The sequence below is a fragment of the Schistocerca gregaria genome, chromosome 7 (assembly GCF_023897955.1).
Source record: "Schistocerca gregaria isolate iqSchGreg1 chromosome 7, iqSchGreg1.2, whole genome shotgun sequence".
NCBI lineage: Eukaryota > Metazoa > Arthropoda > Insecta > Orthoptera > Acrididae > Schistocerca > Schistocerca gregaria.
Window position 1 is genome coordinate 498935024 of NC_064926.1, and position 25474 is coordinate 498960497.

Genomic DNA, 25474 nt, shown 5'->3' on the forward strand with positions numbered 1-25474 from the left:
AAAAAAAATGCGTTAGTTATTGAACGCTCCTCGTAATTTTGATACTCACAAACATTGGCTCTTTTTTCGAGGAGGGGTTTGGACTGGGGCGTAAGAGCACAGCTTAAATTTCTGTGAGCGAAGCAATGGCATTTGTATTCCTGGTTGTGAGAAATATTTGGCTGTTTTTTCCGAATATGTCGCGGTTTCCGAGGATTTGATTAGGCACAGCTTGTTTTGCCACTAAAAGCACGGTTGTGCTTGCAAACTGATTTTGAGCTGGAAACTGCCTGGCAGATTAAAAATGGGACCGAGACTCGAACTCGGGACTTCTGTCTTTCGCGGGTAAGTGCGCTAACAGCTGAGCCACCCAAGCACGACTCACGACTCGTCCTCACAGCTTTATTTCCGGCAGTACCTCGTCTCTGACCTTCCCAGTCCCGGGTTCGAGTCTCGTTCCGGTACACAGTTTTAATCTAGGACAAATTTTCACATCAGCGTACACTCTACTGCAGAGTGAAAAATTTCATTCTGATTTGTAGGTTATCCCGAAGTTTGTGTTAGGGTGGAAGGGAACAGTTTAGTTGTGAGTTGGCTAAGCCTACGAATGTGAAAACAAAAAATGTGGTCGCGGCGACAGACTGAGCTGTAGGTTAATGCGCAGCGGTGAAATTTGTAATCTTGCATGTAAAAACTATTCGGCTAATTTTTTCCCCAAATTTTCTAAGTGCGGTTAGGCTCAGCCTTCAACAGCGCACCTTAAAATTTAATCGAATATGTCGCGAACTTCTAGGGTGTGTTTACGGCAAGAACCTAAGAGCACAGCTTAAGAAGGATTCATGTAAAACTGGTCAAAAACTATGAACCTTTTTCCCACCAGACAATTCTGTAGCATGTTAGAAATATTGTCTCCAGTTTTCAGAGTTTAATTCGTGTTGCAAACGACGTAAAAACCATCTTGTTTGAACCAATAGCGAGTGCCACGCTCCCTTTTCTACGTGACTGTTCTTGTTTGCGGTATTTTATTATTTCCTGCCATCAGAGAAGACATTTGTAAAGCATATGAGATGTCAGCTCATTTACGATGCGGTTAATTACGATTTACTAAAGAAATGCATACATGGTGGAATGCACAAACCAAACGAAAGCTTTAATAACCACACCTAGAAGAGACGCCCAAAGACAATATTTTGCTCATTTATTATTGTTACAGTTTCTTCATGTGATGCTTGCCTGGTGTTCAATGATGGTAACGCTTGAAGAATCGGGACCCTTATGAGTCTAGGATTTGATGCAGGTTTCTTCGCGAAAACCTACTGAAGAAGACTGCTGATGTAGGCATTACTAGTTCTGAAGCATCAGTGAAGGATACTGCCAAAAGGGCGCGCCAGAAGGATTAGATTAGAAGAAAAGAGCTACATGAAGAACTAAAAGAGTAAATTTATGGTTATGGACAAAATTAAGATACTTGTTTTGGCGTAAACGCTATCTTTTTTTTTTCATTTCCCGCAACTTTCATTTTTCAGTGTATAGGGAAAAGTTTCTGCTGAACCATTGCAGATAAAGGGGTGAAATATGGAACAGACTTCGAAAATACTGTGACACAGCTTTCTGTGGTACAAAATTTTTGAAAGTACGTTACTGTCAACTTTAAATTTATGTGAATTGAAAATTGCTGTATATCACACACACATTTTTTTTTAAATGTTGCGAGAATTCTAAGAGTCATATTACAAATCTAGTACACAGATTTGTTTAACTGATTACTGAGAATAATATACCACTTTTTGAAAGAAAATTTTCCTCATCTGATAGTATGTGTTGTAACAGTGTCCAGCAACGTATTGATCAAATTACTTCACAAAAAAATCGAAAAAGTCCAGATTATAGCCAATAACACAATGATAACATGTACAATTTTGGTTCAATTATCAACAGAAAAAGTTACATTAGCTTATGCGTATTCATGTATCTTCCCATGCGTTCCCCCTTAAATTGCTCCTCGTGAAACGAGCAGCAGTGGCATTTGCTTTGTTGCTTCACACAAATATTTAGCTGTTTTTAATATAGTTGTTCTGTCGTCTTCACTTTTGTTCACGTTTGTTGATAATTATTAGTGTAGATCCGTCTTATCACCATTGAATAAAACACATTTTTCTTCCAATATGCACTGTTGTTTCTCTAGACACTGTCATTAAAGTTTCGTGTACCTCACACTCTGCCACGTATATTAGAACAACATTTAATCCCGCGCGCAGTGAAGAAAGACGAACTCCTTTGGACGGTTGGCACCTCAACGCAACACACTGTTCAGACTTTGCTTGAACGTTTGGTGGGGTCTAGTGTACTGGTGTAGGGATTGACAGTCGGTGGTCGTGCCCAACCCACAAGAAAAGTTGGTCGTCGGTTCCGGTTGGTGAAATCATCTACACATGTCCAATTTGTCGGTCGACTCGTTGATGCGTGTGTAGGGCCGTTAAATGGGAAGAGTGAAGTTATCACTTTTCCATATTTTACCATCGCCAGAATTACCGGTAAGCATTGCCTATTGCCTGTCGCTGCAGATACTGACTTGTGCAGTTATCTCGAAACACGTTAGAAATTACTATAGCTCATGTTAAGAAGAAAAATGTGCCGTATTAAAATCTCTAGGAATTTCCTGATACACTACTTACGATAACGTCGTGGCAGACTGGCTGGGAAAGTCTGATCGGCCTCGTGGTGGAAGCTGCCAAGACCTGGCACTGCAGGTAATAGTGAGCGCCTGTCGTATATTATTGGGTTACACATTAAAGCGTGTATCAATATTTGATGTAAGTTATTGTCGAATCTCAAAAAAAGAGCTGTAACTTAGCAGCCCTTCAGTTGTCTGACACACCGCCATATTTGGAGCACATTTGGGACTCATCCCATTTTGGGCCATGCGCTGCTTGTCTCTGTACCTGGACTCACCCGGGGCGGTATCGTACCAAACCCAGCAAGCAAATTCAGGTCTCCTCAGTACCATCCTTAGGTGTACTCAATACCACCCTTAGGTGGACGAATAACTCGCCTACGTACTCATAACGTTACATATGAAAGTACAGTATATGGCCCATGATTCTGAAAATTAAGACGGTTTAGGATAGCTTGCACATGATTTTTAAAGCACTGGCGTATTAAATCAATGACATAAAATTGCATTTTCGAACGTTTAAAGAATGTAGCTGACGCAATTGTGTTTTATTATTACAGTATTAGAAACTGACAAGAGTTTTATGTACGCTATCCCAGGCAAGAAAAGAAGAAAAAGTGCCGGAGAGCGGTGTCGGGGCTCTCATAGCACAGGGGCCGTGGGATGTGTTGCAGGAATCATCTGCCTTTGGTGACGGTTGTATAACACTATCGGCCATTGCTACAGTTGCAGTCACGAACGATTGCGGTCGAGTTTAGGCTTGTTCTGCGCATCTACTTCACGCATTCTCCGACAGCCAATGAGCATTCATCAATTAATTTCAATATTTCTTCTGTTACCCAAGGATTTCTAGCAGCCCTCGTCTTTGTACCTACTTTATCCTCTGTTGCCTTCACTACTACATCCCTCAGAGCTACCCATTCTTCTTCTACTGTATTTCTTTCCCCTATTCCTGTCAATTGTTCCCTTATGCTCTCCCTGAAACTCTGTACAACCTCTGGTTCTTTAAGTTTATCCAGGTCCCATCTCCTTAATTTCCCACATTTTTGCAGTTTCTTCAGTTTTAATCTACAGGTCATAACCAATAGATTGTGGTCAGAGTCCACATCTGCCCCTGGAAATGTCTTACAACTTAAAACCTGGTTCCTAAATCTCTGTCTTACCATTATATAATCTATCTGATACCTTTTAGTATCTCCAGGGTTCTTCCACGTATACAACCTTCTTTCATGATTCTTAAACCAAGTGTTACTAAATTCAAATACATGTAAATATCATATTTATGAATTCGAGAACTTATAACATGAAATGGTTCACGAATCAGTACACCAAACTTGTGTAAGGGATATTTCCGTGCATCTTTCGACTACAAAACGATCACTTTCATCTTCTTCAGTATTGTTGGATTCAGCTCTTGAATAAGTTGAGGTACTCAATCTTAGCAATCATTTCTTTGGTAGAAACTAAATCATTTTTATACTAGAGTGAGTGATGAAGCCGTTACTTATCTATCTTGTGCACGATTGATTAGTATCCACCGTGGAGTAAATGTTAGGTACAAATCATAAATTATAGGTATAGTGGCTGTATCAAAAAGGAAGTCAGAGCTTCCTTCCTCCACACCATGCAGTTCTTCTGAAGTTAGTGTCCCCCTCTTAAGCTGAGTGGTCACATGGTTGCCTACCATGCAGAGGGCCCGACTTCGATTCCCGGCCGGGTTAGGGATTTACTCTGCTCGTGGTCTGGGTGTCGTGTTGTCCTCATCATCCTCTCATCGTCTCCACCGACACGCAAGTCGCCCAACATGGCGTCACCTGAGATAAGACTTGCAGCCCGGCCGCTGAACTTCCTCCGATGGGGCCTCCTGGCCAACAATGCCACTGGTTTGATGCAGCTCTCCATGCTACCCTATCCTGTGCAAGCTTCTCCATCTCCCTGTACCTACTGCAGCCTACATCCTTCTGAATCTGCTTAGTGTATTCATCTCTTGGTCTCCCTCTACGATTTTTACCCTGCACTCAGCCCTCACGTTTCTCTTCCATACATGGCTACACTCCATACAAATACTTTCAGAAACCACTTCCTGACGCTTAAATCTATACTCGATGTTAACAAGTTTCTCTTCTTCAGAAACGCTTTCCTTACCATTGCTAGTCTACATTTTATATACTCTCTACTTCGACCATCATCAGTTATTTTTCTCCCCGAAGAGCAAAATTCATTTATTACTTTAAGCGCCTCATTTACTAATCTAATTCCCGCAGCATCACCCGATTTAATTCGACTACATTCCATTATCCCGGTTTGCACTTATATCCTCCTTTCAAGACACTGTCCATTCCGTTCAGCTGCTCTTCCATTTTGTATCCCGCCAGGGAGGCGGTGCGTGGGTAGGAACGGGAAAAGGTAATACAAGCCGGTACTGCAAGAAAATGGTTTACTGGTACAAAAACAAGATGATAAACGATTGCATAACTTTGTACTGCGATGCTGAAGCGAAGTGTCCTGGCTGGCTGCACCAGATGAAATGGCATCTTTTGTATCCCGCCTGGAAGGCTGCGCGTAGGTGGGAGCAGGCGCAAGAAAATTACGTCGGTACTGCAGTGAGTAAAAGTGGTTTACTGGTGCTAGAAAGAACACACAACTTTGTACAGATGCGAAGTCTTAGACCCGTCGTTTATAGAGCCAAGTTTCCTGGCGAAGTTTCCTGGCTGGCTGCACCTGATGAAAATGGGCCAAATCTGTCGTGGTGCTCGTAGAGCTGAACTGCGCCTGCTAGAGGCCGCTATCATCGTAGTGCCAACTTAACTGGCACTTAAGCCGTGGCATCGTAGCTATCGATACCACAAGGCCATCATCATTTGACCATACATCAAAGCTGCATGCCATCGGGAAAAATTACGGCTATAGGTTCCCCTTGCTCTCAGCCGTTCGCAGTGCCAGCACAGCAAGGCCGTTTTGGTTAGTGTTACAAGGCCAGATCAGTCAATCATCCAAACTGTTGCCCCTGCAGCTACTGAAAAGGCTGCTGCCCCTCTTCAGGAACTACACGTTTGTCTGACCTCTCAACAGACTACAGATGGACCTTAATTCGTAACCGTGCACTAAGCATTTCTGTCTTCATTCTACAGAGCCCGCCAGAAATATGTTTACACTCTGTGTCAGGTTCTGTTGACATATCGCTATTGTCGTTCGATTTGAGTTACGAGTGTGCTGTAGTATGGTCTTTGTCTCAACAGATTTTAGTACTTTCATCTTGGTATTGAGAAAACAAGATGGCTGGAGCACGCGTGATATTCGAGCAATGAAATTTATTGTTAAGTGATTTGAAGTGGTTTTTCAAGTTCGATAATTCCGTTGAAGTGCTACGTCAGTGGAGGCGAGAGTTTGAAACGGAACCGCCAACCCGCGGCCTCGCCTAACAATTAAATGCATCGTTGACAAGTTTGAATTGTATGGAACGATTAGTGATATTCACAAAGGAAGATCAGGAAGACAGCGTACAGCTACAAGTCTTTCTTCGTCTGCTCTCGTGTTGGAAACGTTTGTTAATTCTCTACAGACGCCTGCTACGCAATGTGCACATGAAGTATGGGTTAGCAGTACGAGCTGAAAGCTGCAAAGTGGAAAATTTACATTTCACGATTACTGCACGCGATTAATGATGACGATCCTGATCGCAGAATGCAATTTCGCGGATGGTATCAGCAAATGATAATTGATGACGAACAATTTGTGACGAAGGTAGTGTGGAGTGACGAAGCACAATTTAAATTTAGTGCAACCGCGAATCGGCATAACAGTGTGTACAGGGAACCGGGAATCTGCATGTTTATGCGGAAAAGCAGTCAATCTACCAGGGGTTCATGTGTGGTGTGGACTATCTTCAAGGGGCTTAGTAGGACCCCTTTTCTTTGTTTCCACATATGTTGACTCAAAGGACATTGTTACACAGATATTACATTACCAATAGGAAAACAAAGAAGTGAAGCAAATACAATCGACATCGAACATAAGTCTTACAGTTGTCTTTGAGTGCAACGCTTCAGAATGAAGAAAAACAACTCGTACAACTTTTGTGCCGTGTGTGATATTATGTTTTCAGAATATCATATCTCATCTAGTTAACGGATATAGTGCCTTATTTTCATACCTTCTTTTTTTTTTTACTTTTAACCGCTGTATTTAAAGTTCAACAAAACGTGTTTTTCGAAAGCTGTATTTTTTCGCTCGTTTGGGTAAAGAGTAGCCCAAGCTCAGCATGCAACATGACGATTGTGGGAAACGTCATCAGTGCTAAATCCGCTCTTCACCAGAATCGCAGGCTCTCAGTTCTAGAAACGCGTGAATATTCTGCACTCTAGATTCCATGGCCGGGATGAGGAGGGGGGGGGGGCGTCACCTCTTACACCCCCTCCCCTTGCGGACGCGAATACTTCTATGTCGATTATTAGCACCAAAAACAACTGCGCTGCGTTCATAGTTTATGCTTGCAGAATTTTGGATTAGGGGCGCCAAAATTAAGGCAAAAATCCTGCAACTTTCAACATATCGTGTTTTTTGTCTCTCTGCGTAGTTAAGACCTGCGCAACAATATTCTGTTCATTCAAGTTTCTCACCAGTCTTATGGCACTTAAATAGTTTGTTTCTTTTGAAACGTAAGGTATTACTCAGTACTGTTTTGCGCACAGCAGAAAATAGCTACACTTTAATTCCACGCGCTTTTTCTTTCATTCCTTGCTCGTCTTGAATTGAGGCTGTCACCCTTTCGTAGATATGCTGGAGGTGCAGAACTTTGCGCCCGGCGCAACACGGAGTGCTGATCGCTTCACGAAACCAGTATCGCACACGATACGCGGGGAATGAAATTTCAGGTTATCCGATTTGCCTAAAAAGGTGTTTTATGCAGATGAAGCAAAGCTACATCCGTCTCAGTAGTTAGTTTCTTTGCCAGTGAAGCTTTTACTTTTCGCTTCACAATTATATGGGGCGTTCAAAAAGAAACGACCCGGAGGCATAATTACAGAAACCAGTGCCTGTATGTTAGAAGTACTGACACTGGCTATTGAGACACTTGTCCCACTGTGACACAAGGCGGTGAATGGCTGTCTCATAAAATTCCCGGGGCTGCGATGTTAACCAGTTCCGCACGTACAGTTTGACGTCGTCGTCCGAGGTGAATCGTTTGCCCCTTTGCTGACGTTCTCCTTTCACCAAGATGACCCACTTCTGATTCACTTCCTGCAACACGGGACAACAGTGAATGCCCAGCTTTACTCACAAACCTTGGCCACCCTTCGCCAAGCGATCAAATAAAAACGACCAGTCAATCTCACCCGTGGGGTCTTTCTGCTCCACGACAGTTCAAAGTCACATGCGGCCAACGCAGTCGCGGCACTCCTGTAGAAATTCAAGTCCGGACCTCTCTCCCTGTGATTACGCCGTTTTTGGTCCTCTTAAAAAGGTTCTGAGGGGCAAACGATTCACCTAGGATGACGACGTCCAGCTGTACATGCGGAACTGGTTAACATCGCAGCCCCGGGAATTTTATGAGACAGCCATTCACCGCCTTGTGTCACAATGGAACAAGTGTCTCAAGGGCCAGGGTCAGTACTTCTAACATACAGGCACTGGTTTCTATAATTATGCCTCCGGGTAGTTTCTTTTTGAACACCCTTTTAGAAACCACTGTTTCGAGATTTGTGCATGTCCTCCGCTACGCCGTCTTTCTCATTCGATTTTAAGGAAACTATTGGGTAGAAAAAAATTATTTTTCCGCATCTTATAGCCACACATCACAGCGTATAATGAATTGATTCTCTTTGCGTTATTGCCCGTAGGTACTGTGATACTTCAAAGTAAAATTTAGCACCGCGCATATTTTGAGAAGTTCGCTTGTTGTCGCCGGCGAGTTTACCTTTGGTGCATTTTACGGCATATATTGCTGCGTAAGAAATGTGGCTAACATGTGTAAATTGCTTTTAACGCTGGAAGGAGAACCGTACCTGTTTTCAGTCTCGATTAAGTACGGGATACATTATGGCGTTCGCCGCGACAAGCTACAACGCGTCACATTCGACGCTCGACCGCACGCCACGCCACACAGGGGTGTCCTGCGTTGCTGCCGCATCGCCCGCCTATCGCGTCACCTAGTGTGAGGTTGCCACCCGTCTCGATACTTCGGGACCATCACCGTCATGGACCTTCTCCCCCCGACATCGACAAGACCCAGTTTTGTCCCGATTTTGCGAAAACACTGTTACTTGCTTTGGTCAAGTTCTGAAGTAACACCATCTGTTAGCTCAACATGTAAATGCAGACTCAGCTAGTTTCATTTATGTTGACAAGGTCTCCTCACAGACGGCGCTGTATGTTGCGCATCCTGTATCGACGATGCCATCACCTTGTTGATCGAGCGCCGTCATCATTAGCACGGGGGTGGAACTATTTAAGCAGCGCCAAGCGGAAGAATCGGGCAGGTACCATTTGAATAGCGATATTATAAGACGATTCTTTCCAAACGTAAAACGAGCAATGAGTGCAAGCTTGTAATGTTTGAAGTGTTTACTGCGGGTGTATAGGGCGTAAAGTGTACAGTGACGTGTACTTTGATGACTGAAGTGTTATTGTCGACTGTTTACCGTCTAATAACTTTATCATAGCTTCCAAAATTGCCTAAGGATGGAAAGACAAAGTGCTGCTTTTCGGATGATGACACAAAAGCGAGCTCTTCTGTTAACAAACGACGTACAGATCAGGAAGCATCGTGTGAGATTTGTAGCTGTTTCATCTCAATAACACACGGAGGTAAGGCAGATGTGAGGCATCAGATTTCTAAGAAGAGTCGTACAAACGTATTCGCGGTAGCATCGACATTAAAGCGTATTTCTACATGATTAAAGAAGATACTCAGCAAGAACTGATCAGTGCTGTTATAGAACAAACAGCAGCTTATAAAGTTGTCAAGCATCATCAGTCCTTTAATTCTCTTGACTGTACCATAAAATTGAATGCCGCAAAGAAACCTGACTCCAAAATCGCCGCAAAGTCAGGACCAAGGCTACAGCGATTGTTACAAATATTTTCACACCACTGTGTGTCCGAATGCGTAGAACGATTGCAAGAAGTTTCATTTTACGGCGTAGGCACCGACGCTTAGAACCACAAGGCTGAAAAGATGTTTCCTGTAGTTGTTCAATATCTAACTGAAATTGACGGAATGCAACACAAGCTGTTGAAATTTGATTCGCTGAGTAACGAAACATGGGAGACAATTGTAAAGTTTTGTCTAGACACTTTTAAGACAACTGCAAATTCCATTAGATAAATTAACTGCATTTTATAGGGACAATATTTGTACCAAATTCGGAGGGCTTCATAGACGCGGCCAGGGGAATGTGTTTCACAAAATAAAAGAAAAACTAGGGAGAAATGTAGAAGGAATTGGATGCCCTGACCCTATTCTTCACAGGACTTTATCAAGCGCTACGGGAGCCTGTCGACATTAGAAGAATCGTCATGAAAATATTTAATTGCTTTTCAGTATACACGGTAATGACAGAGGACCTGACAGAGCTCTGCTTGTAACTTGATGTCAGATGGCTGTCGTTAATGCTCGCAGTTGAGAGAATTCTTAAGCTTTGGATTCCATTAAAGCAATATTTTCACGCCGAAGATAGGCCACCTAAAATAATTTCAGTTTTTTCAGTAGTCCGGTCACTGAAATTTGCCTCATGTTTCTACAGTTAGACTTGGCTCCGTTTGTGTATATATATATACCCATGCAGCGCTGGTACATGGCTATTTACTACATAAACGACTAACTAAACTAGTAATCTAATGCAGAATATTCTCGTTCTGTTTTAGGTCCACCATCAACTCCCATCATGCCTGGTGGGGCACCTGGAACTCCCTCAGCGAAAGCCAAAGTAAGTTTGCGTAGAAAAAATCAAATTACCGGTAGTCATCAGCAGTTGCAGCATGCTAGTTCATAAATCACGAAATTTGTTATAATCTTCTCTTCCATACCTCTCAAAAAAAGATAAAATGAAATTTAAAACTAAGAACTGTTATTGTTTTGCTTTTAACAATGCTAATACGAAGTATATGGTATACATAATTATCCCTTTTTTGTGGCCCAACTTATTTTTAAGATATTATCCGAATTTTGTTAGGCGGAAGGCAATTCCCATTTTTTGCATAAGATTCTACAAATGCAAGTTACAAACTTCATAAACGGAAGAAAAATCTTTCAGCCGAGGAAATTGTGTAGCTGTATTACGAAGTATTCGATCAGGTTTCCTGAGCCGAGTATATTCGCTTTTAGGGTCATTTTCCATAAGGTTTTCCTACAGTACTGGGAGTTTTGCAGAGGAAATTTGAGCATATCTGAAAAAGAAACTTTCTTTATTTCAACACAATACTGTTATGGCTTTAATAGCATCTGTCTTATGTGGATGGCGCTGTGTGTTCTTAATGTAAAGAGGAGGACCAGCTCAGCAGGAGTAGAATAAACTCAGAATGTAAGCACAAAAGATGGCGTACCACGCAGCTGCTCCCATTCGTAACGCACAGTAACAATTTAAAATGACTGAAAACAGCAACGTTTGTTGGTGGCAGGATCATATTGACCAGGACTCAAACTCGATCACAACTCTCATATCCCAGGTAATATTTGAATTGGTGTATAACTGATGATTCAAATTGAGAGAGCCCGTCAGTACGTTTTTTGGACAACCTGTAGAGTTTCATATGTGAAAGGTTTGACACTTTTGCTCTTTCTCCTATTTTTTCTCGGATTACTGTTTACATGCTGATTGGTAAATAATAATATTTACTTTTTTACATTTACATTAATATGTTCATACAATAATTATAACAGATATACGCAAAATAGTATCGTATCTTAGAGTACAATAAAATTAATTGAATTATTAAATGCTTTAATTTGTTTATAAAAGGATTTCCACGTAGTTGATTTATATGTTTATCACTTTTAGGTGCTGCGTTTCAAATTGTTTTTCCCTTTCAGTGATTAAATATACACTCCTAACAGCGATTTAGTTGCTTGTTTTCCAGCATCATCACCTCTCGTATTCTTTTTTGTTCTTCTGCACCTTTAGCATTTACATAAGTTTTCGTCTACCCTGTTTTTGAGATCCACTTCTGAATGTTCGGCTTTTCGCCTGAAACAATTTCTTGTGGATGGCATTTATTCAAACGTTTGTCCAGCATTTTGGTTTTCAAAAGACAGCAAGAGAAAGAGAGATGTCCCACTGGATCTCAAGCGAGCTATTATCTGGAAGAGTTTTTCTGAAAACTTGCGTTACGTGATTGAGAACATATTTTTAATCTTTGCTAATAAACAGCAAATGTCTGCAGTATTTCATCCAGAGGCTTTCATGATTTCATTTGCACTTTCTGGACAGTATACTGTAAAGTGCCGTCTGGATGAGTAGGGTTCTGAGAAAAAGCGCGGGGGATCATTTGACAGGCGTGAAGGTAGAACTTGAAGGTATCGGCAAACACATGACCGAACAAAGCTTACAAAATCACATAGCCATCGAATTTTTTTATTTTTTATGTTTAGGTATGTGGAGTTCAGCACTGAAATATCAGTAGGCCAAGGCACTTAGATTCAACTGTCAAAATCGACTTTGAAGTTTTTCCTAGGGTCGTTAATACCGTACAGACATGGGTTTTCAACCATTTTGAGTTCATGGCTCTCCTGATCAGCTGTGTTGTTTCTGTGATTCCACTTTTGGATACATTGTAAAAACTGAAATCAGTGTATCAATATTTATACACACATCAAAAAAAGTTTTTCATCACCCCGGCTCCCAGTTTGACGTTGACTGTGGATATTGCATCACAGATACAGTCCTTTTCACTGTTGAGAGATGTCACTAGATCCGCCCAAAGATGTAAACAACCATGCATGAGCAGCGTCTATTAGACGGAGGTGATCCGACAACCGATCAGTTCCGGTCATTCCACCAGGAAGGAGGTACACGGTTCGTGTTGTCTGTAGTTCAACCATACCTAGACGGTCAATACCGTGGTTCGATCGCGTACGCATTGTTACTTTGTGTCAGGAAGGGCTCTCAACAAGGGAAGTGTCCAGGCGTCTCGGAGTGAACCAAAGCGATGTTGTTCGGACATGGAGGAGATACAGAGAGACAGGAACTGTCGATGACATGCCTCGCTCAGGCAGCCGAAGGGCTACTACTGCAGTGGATGACCGCTACCTATGGATTATGGCTCGGAGGAACCCTGACAGCAGCGCCACCATGTTGAATAATGGTTTTCGTGCAGCCACAGGACGTCGTGTTACGACTCAAACTGTGCGCGGCAGGCTGCATGATGCGCAACTTCACTCCCGAGGTCCATTTTTGCAGCCACGACACCATGCAGCTGAAAGCTTTAAGTGTGAAAATCTCTTTGTTGAGCGTATCTGCGACGCCGCATCTCCGCTATATGGTGAGTGGCAACTTTCCTTCTCATAATATTGTTAGAATAATAACACAGAAACGACGAGATTCTCATTTACCAAATGGGAAGATACAGCTACAGTAACGAGGCATTGTGACGAATTTTCGGTTTTCCCACACACGAAGAAGAACCAACTGTGCAACATGTAGCAGTACAGTTGGAGAATGGACAGAGAGTTTACACCACAGAAGACACCATCAGAAAAATTGCAAGCGAACCACCTCGGAACACAACATTAATGGCATGTTACCAACTGTGCCAGACAGACCCATTCGCGAAAACATTACTATATGTGGCGTCGCTACCTATTACAAATGGGACACAACAAGAAAAGTCTTTCAGCGACGAAAATAAGTAATTCCAAATCATCCAGGAGTCATGAAAACTGGCGCAGTAGGCCGAGTATGCAGCGTACATCCGAACAACGCCGAATGTTTCTATCTCCAGATGTCGCTACAGGAAATACGGGGACCAACTAGTTCCACAAATCTCAGAACTGTTGACTGTTACGTAGAGAGAACGCTCAGGACTACTGGGAAACGACAACCACTGGGAATTAACGCTACAAGAAGCCACACTCATAGCCCCAGCCAAACAAGTGCGAGCTGATTCGCAGTAATTCTAACGACATATAACCCATCAAATCCGAAACGGCTATGGGACTCCTTCAAAGAGAGTGTGAGTGACGACATATTGTAGGATATCGAAAAATTGACCATCGAATTCAACGACGACGTCTTGAATGAAACACTCATTGGCCTAGAAGATAAATGTTTAGCGATAAACAACCAGACCTTGGTACAATTTGGGATGCAAGCACCATGAAAAGACGCTATCAGTCTGCTAAACTTAGAAATTGCAAAGGGAAAATGCTACAACATCAAGAATTACTTCAGAACATTGCTCACAATAAACCACTCCTCCGTGACCATCAAAAGGAAATTTACAATGTTATCAGGGATCGGATTGACAAAACTCTGACGGAATTATTTACTTCGACGCGCGAGGCGGTACTGAGAAAACGTTCGTAATAAATCTACAGCTGACGTAATTACGTGCTAAACCGTCGAATTAGGAAAGGAAGTCGGCAGTGTCTATTCAAAGGAAGGTATTTTAGGGAAATCACGGAAAACCTAAATCAGGATGGCTGGAAGCGTGTTTGAACCGTCGTCCTAACGAATGCGAGTCCACTGTGCTAACCACAGCGCCAGCACTAATTACCCATTCTGTCGTACAAATACCGTTGAATGTAGCCGAACAAGAATTCTCGTTATGTAAAACCTCAAGAGCATTTGGACAGGGTGAACTTCTAAAGCAAGCAAAAATCATCTTCTTGGACGAATGCACAATGGCTTATAAAAAAAACTACTCGAAGCCATGGACAAAACACTACAAGGCTTGCGAGGAAACTCTGAAGTGATGGGAGGAGTTCTACTCGTACTGTCAGGAAATTTCCGACAAACACTTCCAGTTATTCCCAAATTAACACCAGGAAACGAGATCAATGCATGTATTAAAAAAAAAATTACATCTCTGGCCACACGTACAAATACTTCGACTAACAAAAGAAATGTGAGAGCTGAACTATCGAAAGACGAAACAATAGCACATTTTGCTCAACAATTTTTACAAATAGGCGAAGGCATTTGTCCTACTGACAAGACGACCGGCCTCATTAAACTCAACAGTGATTCCTGCAACATAGCTACTGCTGGGAACGAACTCATCGATCAAATACATCCAAACATTGTTCACAACTATACTATGTGGCTATTTGAAGGAGTAGCTTTGGCAACTGAAAATAATACTATCGACGATATCAACTTTAATACCCATCAGAAAATTCCCGTTGAAGAGAGAAAATACAAATCGATCGACACGATGATAAACGATGAAGAATGTGTGAACTTCCTTATAGAATTTCTCAACTCCTTGCAAGCACCAGGAATGCCATTACACTGTCTTTGACTTAAAAGTGGATCTCCGATCATACTACTCCGAAATCTCAACTCACGAAATCTATGTAATGCAACAAGGATGTCGTCAAACAGCTATCGAATAACATCGTCGAAGCCGAACTTGACTGGAAAGTACAAAGGACACACACAGTTTATCCCCAGAATACCACTGATCTCTACGGAACTGCCATCTCCCATCAGAATCGGCTACAGTTTTACAATTAAAAAAGTGCAAGGACCACTTCAAAACATTACTGCGTCAACTTCAGATTCCTGCTTCGCTCTTGCTCAACTATATGATTTCAAAAAAAAAGATTTTTACCTCTTATATTTTAAAGTTCACCCTTTTATTCCAACTACCACACAATCTCATATCAACTCCCCGAGCGATGCTGGGTACTCCAGTAAGTAATTAATAAAAATAGATACGAATGAAATACTAGTCACCTGAGCGCGATACTTGAGCTTGTTTCTTGTTACACAGTCTGTCAAATCATGGCGCGGTATGAGATGCAGCTACCCTCATTTTCTTCTCCACGAAATCTTGATCCGTACTTAGTTTTAACAACAGTCACTGCCAAAAACCCACTCCCACAAAGATAGGAGATTACAGAAGGAATTAATATCTTCAGTGCTTTCTTGCTCAAGCTTCGTAACTCATGTCTTACTGAGTATTCAAAATGTCGGCAATGCCATTGATGGAAGCTTCACTTTTAGCGAATAATCTTAATGAATGTTCTGTCAACTGTTTCTCTTCTGCAGTAGTGAACTGAGGTGGAGAGGCGTTACCGAAGGGATTTTGAGCCCACTGAAATCTAAGGCCTACTTCATTGACGTTTATAAATTGCTGCAAAGATGGAAAGTAGTCCATTTCAATTTCCATCGTTCATTTTTTTTCTCCAAGGGAGGAGCTTCTTTTTGAAAGCCGAAACTTGGTCAATAAGCTGAATGAAATCAGTTTAATTTCTTTGCAGAGACTTAAGTCAATGAGTTTAACTTCTCACATGTATCACATAGGTATCCAAACTCCAGAAAAGAACAGGCTTCTCGGCAAAGTTCAAATATACACGTTAGTAAATTTCTCCTTCAAAGCTAATGAGAACTGCTATAAAATAATATTGTGACACATTCGTCTAAAAAAAGTCAACCTTTCAGAGGAAGAGAGTAGTAAGGCAACAAGGACATCACCCCACTCTCCATTGTTGCCAAGTTTATTCAAGATGACGGATCCAAGATGGCGACGATAGATATGGCAATGTCGCAATGACATCATAGTGGGAAATTCATATTTTGGCGGGAAGATAGGTCAGTTGGGCTGCCTCCACTAACCTAACCCCCTCCCCTCGTCCAGAAAATAACGAGAAGTTTAAATTCCAGCAGGATGATGCAACACACCACAGCTGCCTCCACTAACCTATGAAAATTGCGGGAAAATATTTCACTTGGGCTACCTCCATTAACCTTAGTCAACTGACCACCACCTCTTCCTACAAATTGGTGGGAAAAGGACTCAGCTTGTACTGGACTGCTGGATAGGATGGACATAGGTTTGTATTTTGCATGCAGTATTTAAATAATAAAGAATTTGAGGCAGCAGCCCTATCCAGTGTTCACCATTAGGCCTGGAGTCCAACTGACCTAGTGCACAGTACCGCCACCAGAGAGCACTATCATCCCTTCTGTGACGTATTCCAACATGGCAGTCTGGTGTGAGTGGGGGGGGGGGGGGGGGGGGGCGGATGACATGAAAAGGACTTGGCCTTTGCTGGGCTGCTGGAGAGAGGAAGGAGCGTAATTTATTTATTTTTTAAGTTGGTTTAGGCACTGATTTCACATAGTTTATTTATTACACTGATACAGAACACTCGCCCTGGTATGCTTGAGGTCGCAGTAAATAGTCCATAGACCATCAAACTACTTGTAAATCGCTGAAATAATACAGTACACTGATTTGCAGACACACAAACAACTCGTAAAATGTCAAAATAATGCATGTAAAAGTCTCTGCAAACATGCTTACTAATTGTCAACTGTCGAAATTGTGCACTGCGCAGCCTGCACACCTGTTCTCAAAATAATGCAACAACTCATTAATAGTCAAAAGATAATGCGTGTGTAACACTATGGAAACGCTCTCACAACACTTAAACAGCCGAAAATCACGCAGTGTGCAAACACTCATCGCACATAAAAAACACTTTCAAACTACACTCCTGGAAATGGAAAAAAGAACACATTGACACCTGTGTGTCAGACCCACCATACTTGCTCCGGACACTGCGAGAGGGATGTACAAGCAATGATCACACGCACGGCACAGCGGACACACCAGGAACCGCGGTGTTGGCCGTCGAATGGCGCTAGCTGCGCAGCATTTGTGCACCGCCGCCGTCAGTGTCAGCCAGTTTGCCGTGGCATACGGAGATCCATCACAGTCTTTAACACTGGTAGCATGCCGCGACAGCGTGGACGTGAACCGTATGTGCAGTTGACGGACTTTGAGCGAGGGCGTATAGTGGGCATGCGGGAGGCCGGGTGGACGTACCGCCGAATTGCTCAACACGTGGGGCGTGAGGTCTCCACAGTACATCGATGTTGTCGCCAGTGGTCGGCGGAAGGTGCACATGCCCGTCGACCTGGGACCGGACCGCAGCGACGCACGGATGCACGCCAAGACCGTAGGATCCTACGCAGTGCCGTAGGGGACCGCACCGCCACTTCCCAGCAAATTAGGGACACTGTTGCTCCTGGGGTATCGGCGAGGACCATTCGCAACCGTCTCCATGAAGCTGGGCTACGGTCCCGCACACCTTTAGGCCGTCTTCCGCTCACGCCCCAACATCGTGCAGCCCGTCTCCAGTGGTGTCGCGACAGGCGTGAATGGAGGGACGAATGGAGACGTGTCGTCTTCAGCGATGAGAGTCGCTTCTGCCAATGATGGTCGTATGCGTGTTTGGCGCCGTGCAGGTGAGCGCCACAATCAGGACTGCATACGACCGAGGCACACAGGGCCAACACCCGGCATCATGGTGTGGGGATCGATCTCCTACACTGGCCGTACACCTCTGGTGATCGTCGAGGGGACACTGAATAGTGCACGGTACATCCAAACCGTCATCGAACCCATCGTTCTACCATTCCTAGACCGGCAAGGGAACTTGCTGTTCCAACAGGACAATGCACGTCCGCATGTATCCCGTACCACCCAACGTGCTCTAGAAGGTGTAAGTCAACTACCCTGGCCAGCAAGATCTCCGGATCTGTCCCCCATTGAGCATGTTTGGGACTGGATGAAGCGTCGTCTCACGCGGTCTGCACGTCCAGCACGAACGCTGGTCCAACTGAGACGCCAGGTGGAAATGGCATGGCAAGCCGTTCCACAGGACTACATCCAGCATCTCTACGATCGTCTCCATGGGAGAATAGCAGCCTGCATTGCTGCGAAAGGTGGATATACACTGTACTAGTGCCAACATTGTGCATGCTCTGTTGCCTGTGTCTATGTGCCTGTGGTTCTGTCAGTGTGATCATGTGATGTATCTGACCCCAGGAATGTGTCAATAAAGTTTCCCCATCCTGGGACAATGAATTCACGGTGTTCTTATTTCAATTTCCAGGAGTGTATATCAGCAAACTATATCAGGAAACTACCCCACCCTACAGAACCCTGGGCCCATGTTCGAGACTCCTCTGGGCCGCATGTGTGTTTACCATTGCTGGCGCAATACCTCTCCATCTGTGGATAGTGACGTCACAGGTCGAGTTATAATAATCTGTTCCAATGATACCCAGAATAGCACAGGTTGCATTCTTCCTAGCGGTCCTAACGGGACATGTGCTTCTAGCCGTACATGCGTGTGTAACTGCCCAGCATGGCTGACGCATCGCTGCAAAATGTCAGTGTAGCGAGTCACCATCGCAGATGCACCTAAAAGGTTCTTAATATTATGTGGACATCGCATGGCTATGTAAATAAGAGCCAAGTCGACCTCTCATAAAATTGTTAAGTGTCTCAGCTAGTCCACATGGAAATTCTTGTTCTAACAGTACCTTTTTACTAAAATAGCCCAGAATAATCCTGAATGTGTTCGTCCTGATGGTCCTAACATAGCACCCCGTCCATTACATGTTACCCTTCCTGTCCTGCTTTCAACAAACATCTCCAAAATGTAAACGTTCTCACCGCTATGTAGAGGCTCATAAGGCCCCGGACAAAGGATGTATGGGGAATGAATGGAGCATTATGATTGGCTCTTACTGAATTTACACGCCAAATTACTAATGCCGCCGGTGTGGAAGCATTGTCCACTTTTTTTTCTTTCTGCTGTGGAGTCTTTGAGCTGCAAAACTATTTTGTACAGATCGCCATATTGCACTGACAGTTAAACCCTGCAAAGTGGCTACAGATCATCAAATATGAAGAGACTTTTACTCAATTACACTGTTCTCCCACTGAGGACGGAAGCTTGAATTTTAGAGCATGAAACCGATCTCCAATCCGACAGTGTAGCAAGGGATACCATGTCGATGTAGTAAACATATAATTCGAATCCTGCACCATTCAAAATCGCCCCTTTTGCATCATGCATGTAGCTGTCGACTGCCAGACACTCATACATATATGGCAAAGATAGACAGTATAAGCATATGCATCGTAGGTGTACCACTAACTGCACTAGATATTTTCTGTGAAGTCACTTATCCTCTCCCAACGCGTGACCAGAGCGCACTCAGCAGACCGAAATCACACTCAGAACTGTAGGACAAGTCGGGGTCAGCTCTCCTTGTCACAAAGGCGTTACTCTTTTTGGGCCAGACCTGCTTGCTTGCTTTTCACATCCATCTCCCGACTCTGGGATTACAAGAACACATGTATTTTCACATGATTTGCCTGAATATTAAACCATTTACGCGATACTTCTAGATATCAAACACATAGCAAAATCACTTGCATAGCAGTAAAAAAAAAAATAGTTCAAATGGCTCTGAGCACTATGGGACTTAGCATCTGAGATCATCAGCCCCGTAGCACTTAGAACTACTTAAACCTAGCGCACCTAAGGACATCACACACATCCATGCCAAAGGCAGGATTCGACCCTGCGACAATAGCGGTCACGCGGTTAAGACTGAAGCGCCTAGAACCGCTCGGCCACTGTGGCCGGCTACATAGCAGTATCGCTCGAGCAACGCAATTCCGAAGATATATAGACTGTTGAGTTGTAGGAATGTAACTGACTTAACTGTGTCGTCCTCTAGACGGCTGAATAGTGAACTAGTGCTTAGTATAAGGTGGACAGCTTTCCTGATCATGTGGAAATTTGAGAAGTTTGAAAATGGACGTGTGTTAGCACTGGACATTATTCCAGATCATGTAAATTGTTCGATTGACTGCTTCTGCACATTTTGCACATTTATTTATTTGAGGGAACATCGATTGTAGTGTGTGCATCTAGCAGGCAGGTGGAAGACTTGTTTGCTCGTTCTCTAGACATGAGAAACACCTTAGTTGACTTTGTAAATTATAGGAATTATTTGAATTCTGTTACATCACCGAGATTGATATTTTCGAGTGGAAATATCAGTTCCCTCTATTTTTTCGAGTTTTCGCGTAAAGGCCTTCGCAGACGGACTAAGTTTCTAGTTACTCAGTGGTTTACAGCACACTCCACCTCACTAAAGTTTCGGGTTTCTAGAGAAATAATTTACAGTCTGTATATCTTCGGAACTATGTAGCTCGAGCGATACTGCTATGCAAGCAATATTGCTATATGCTTGATATCGAGGAGTATCGTGTAAATGGTATAATATTCAGGCAAACCATGTGAAAATACATGTGTTCTTGTAATCCCAGAGCCTGCACATAGTTGTGAAAACCAAGCACGCAAGAAAGCAGGTCGGTGCCAGAAAGAGTAATGCCTTTGTGACAAGGTGAGCTGACCCTGACTTATACTACAGTTCTGAGTGTGACTTCGGTCCACTGAGGGCGCTCTGGTCATGTTTTGGGAGTGGCTAACCACCTGACATTGCAAGAAATATCTATTGCAGCGAAGAGTATACCTACGGTGCATCTGCTTATGCTGTCTGTCTTTGCAGTATACGTATGAGTGTCTGGCAGTCGATAGCTATATGCATGATGCAAAAGGGGCGATTTTGTATCGTGCAAGATATGAATTATATGTTTACTACATCGACATGGTATGCCTTGATATATTGTCAGATTGTAGATCAGTTTCACTCTCTAATATTCAATGATCTGCCCTCGTTGGGAGAGCAGTGTGATTGAGTAAGTGTCTTTTTGTATTTGACGATCTGTAGGCCACTTTGCAGGGTTTACTTGTCAGTGCAATATGGCGGTCTGTACAAAATAGTTTTGCCACTGAAAGACTCCTCTGCAGAAAGGAAAAAAAGGCAATCATTGCTTCCACACCCGCAGCAACAGTAATTTGGCGAGTAAATTCAGGAAGAGCCAATCATAATGATCAATTCATTCACAAGACGTGCTTCGTGCCAGGACACAGGAGCCTCTACAAAGCGGTGAGAACATTTGCATTTCGGAGATGTTTGTTGAAAGCAGGTGTTAACGATTTCCAGGAAGGGTAACGTATGATGGACGGGGTGCTACGTTACGACCACCAGGAGGAACGCATTCAGCATTATTCTGGGCTATTTTCGTAAAAATGATCTGTTAGGGCAAGAGTTTCCATGCGGACAAGCCGAGACATCACGAAAGCTCCTACACAAGCGAGTGTGAACTATTTCTGTGACACTTTACCATTTCTGAGAGGTCGACTTGGCTCTTATTTACCTAGCCATGCGACGTCCACATAACATTAAGAACCTTTTAGATGCGTCTGCGATGGTGAGTCACTACGCTGACATTTCGCAATCATGCATCAGCCACACTGCGCAGTGACACACGCATGTACGGCTGGCTAGACACAGCTCGCATGATGTCCTGTTAGGATCGTTAGGAACAATGCAATCTGTGCTATTCTGGGAAGCATTGGAAAAGATTGCTATAGCGCGACATGTGACGCGAGTATCCACAGGTAGAGAGATGTATCACACCAGCAACGGTAAACACACGCGCGCTGCCCAGAGGAGTCTCACATATGGGACTGGTGTGCACGCCTTGGAGTTCTGTAAGGAGGAGCAGTTCACTGATATGTCACAGTTGACGATAGTTAGAAAGTGTTTTTCACGTGCGACGATTGTGCACTGCATTATTTTATTCTACTTAAGCATTGTGAGCGTGTTTGCATAGTATTGCACATGCATTATCTTTTGGAAATTTACGAGTTGTTTTCGTGTCTGCTGCATTATTTTGTGAACAGGTGTGCAGTGCATGATTTCGACAGTTGACGATTAGCGAGAATGTTTGCAGAGCCTTTTACATGCATTATTTTGACAATTTATGAGTTTGTGTGTCTGCACATAAGTGCACTGCATTATTTTGATGATTTACGAGTAGTTTGCTGGTGTTGTAGACTATTTACTGCAACCTCAAGCACGCCAGGGTGAGTGTTTTGTATCAGTGTAATAAATAAACTTTGTGAAATCCGTCCCTAAATAAAATGTATGCATTATTTTGACAGTTGAGTGAGTATGTCTGCACATCAGTGAACTGCATTATTTCAGTGATTTACGAGTAGTCTCCAGGTCTTTAGGTGTTTGCAAAGCATTATACATACATTATTTTGACAATTTTTGAGTTGTTTGCGTGTCAGTAGATCAGTGTACTACATTATTTTGGTGACTTACGAGTAGTTTGCAGGTCTGTAGGCTGTGTATTGTGACGCCAAGCACGTCAGAGCGATTGTTCTGTATTAGTGTAATAAATAAACTACGTGAAATCAGTGCCTAAATCAATTGTTAAAAAATAAATGAGGTACACTTCTTCCTTTCTCCAGCAGCCCAGCACAGGCCGAGTGCTTTTCACGCCATTCCTCCGCGAAGCGCAAAATGCATAAACGTGTAAAAAAAAAAAATTAAAAATAAATTGTGATTGAGACTGGTAATCGATGTGTAGAGTCTCCTGCGTCGTTTAAATATAAAATTCATCAAATATACACTATGTGATCAAAAGTATCCGAACACCCTCAAAAACATACTTTTTCATATTAGGTGCATTGTGCTGCCAGGTACTCCATATTAGCAACGTCAGTAGTTGTTAGACATCGTGATAGAGCAGAATGGGGCGCTCCGCGGAACTCACGGACTTTCGAACGTGGTCAGGTGATTGGGTGTGGCTTGTGTCATATGTCTGTACGCGAGATTTCCACACTCATCCCTAGATCCACTGTTTCCGATGTGATAGTGAAATGGAAACGTGAAGGGACACGTACAGCACAAAAGCGTATATGCCGACCTCGTCTGTTCACTGACGGAGACAACCGACAGTTGAAGAGCATCTATCCAGTCCATCACACAAAAATTCCAAACTGCATCAGGATCCACTGCAAGTTCTATGACAGGTAGGTGGGAGGTGAGAAAACTTGGATTTCATGGTCAAGCGGACGCTCATAAGCCACAGATCATGCCGCTAAATGCCAAACGACGTCTCGCTTGGTGTAAGGAGCGTAAACAGTGGACGATTAAACAGTGGAAAAACGTTGTGTAGGTGACGAATAACGGTACACAATGTGGCGATCCGATGGCCGGATGTGGGTATGCGAATGACCAGTGAACGTCATCTGCCAGGATGTATAGTGACAACAGTAAAATTCGGCGGCGGTGGAGTTATTGTGTGCTCGTATCTCTCATGGAGGGGGCTTGCAGCCCTTGTTGTTTTGCGCGGCACTATCACACTACAGCCCTACATTGATCTTTTAAACACCCTCTTGCTTCCCACTGTTGAAGAGCAATTCGGGGATGGCGATTGCATCGTTCAACACGATCGAGCACCTGTTCATAATGCATGGCCTGTGGCGGAGTGGTTATACAACAATAACATCCCTGTAATGGACTGGCCTGCACAGTGTCGTGACCTGAATCCCATAGAATACCTTTGGGATGTTTTGGAACGCCAACTTCGTGTCAGGCCTCACCGACCGACATCGATACCTCTCCTCAGTGCAGCACTCCGTGAGGAATGGGCTGCAATTCCCCAAGAAACCTTCCAGCACATGATTGAACGTATGCCTGCGGTAGTGAAAGCTGTCATCAAGGCTAAGGGCTAAGAGTGGGCCAACACCGTATTGAATTCCAGTAATACCGATGGAGGGCGCCACGAACTTGTAAGTCATTTTCAGCGAGGTGTCCGGATACTTTTGATCACGAAGTGTATGCTAATTAACGCATACCTAATTGCCATTTTATGAAAAACGCACATATTCTTACAACTAATTAGGAATCACACACAATAGTCTAGTTTTCAGTGCAATTTTAAATTCGTATAAATTTACTTCACGTCTTTCGTCACAATTTTTTTGTCATCAGACTTACGGTTTCGGTCAATAATGACCATCTTCAGATCTGTTTTATAGAAACATGTCCAACAACAGATTTGAAATGGTCACTATATATCGAAACCGGTAGTCTGATGACAAAAAATTTGTGAACATAGACGTAAAGTAAAGGAAATTTATTCTGTTTTCGGGTCACTGTTATATTCGTGACCATGTCGCAGCTTGTGAAAATGTAAATTCGTACTTAGGTACCGATCTTTATGATTGTTTATTTTGAAAAAAAATTGTTTTTGTCGTCTCCATGTATTTCACACTTCACAGAACGTACTTCATAGAACGCACACTTTTTTTAAAGACACTGCCAGGAATTTAAACCAGGCCATCCACCTTGTCAGACGAGGATTCTACCACAGAGCCACGCAGCCATCGAAAAATCGATGCTGCTTTAGGATATTAAATACGCTCGGAATACTTCAAAGTCGATTTTGATTGGTGCACCGAACTGCTGTGGGTTACTGGTATTTGAGTTCTTATCTTCATGTGCCATAAATACAAAAGCATGCATAAATCCGACTGCATAATGGTCGTTTGTTAGCCAAATGCCTTGAAGTGAACGACATGGATATGCAGTCTATTTACTAACACAATTAAACAAATAAATAGATAAACTAGAAAAGTTTAATTTGTAGAACGTTACTTGTTTCACATGTTTTCTGAATGAATGACTGAAGTAGGTCATTGCGTTCTGTTGTTTTTGACTAGATTTTTTAACGCTAGAGTGAATTTTTTCGGGATGTTTTTGATTTAGTCACTCGTATATGCATTTCATGATACATTTTTGCATTTAGGGCGGGCATATTTTTCGCCTAAGATGTAACATCATTTTTTGACCACCCAAAAACCCTAGGTCTAATGATTAGGTAATGTATTGCAACGGCAAGTGTGCTGTGATCTATTACAGT

General features: G+C 43.0%; 1 protein-coding gene across 2 annotated transcripts in view; it reads left to right on the forward strand.

Annotated features, from left to right (window-relative positions):
• Positions 1 to 25474, forward strand: part of LOC126281657 (tyrosine-protein kinase Btk29A) — a 790079-nt gene that overhangs the window by 703364 nt on the left and 61241 nt on the right. For both annotated transcript variants that reach the window (XM_049980798.1, XM_049980797.1), the window contains one exon: positions 10520 to 10581. In XM_049980798.1, coding sequence (XP_049836755.1) covers positions 10520 to 10581 — 62 coding nt within the window. The remainder of the gene's footprint in view (positions 1 to 10519; positions 10582 to 25474) is intronic.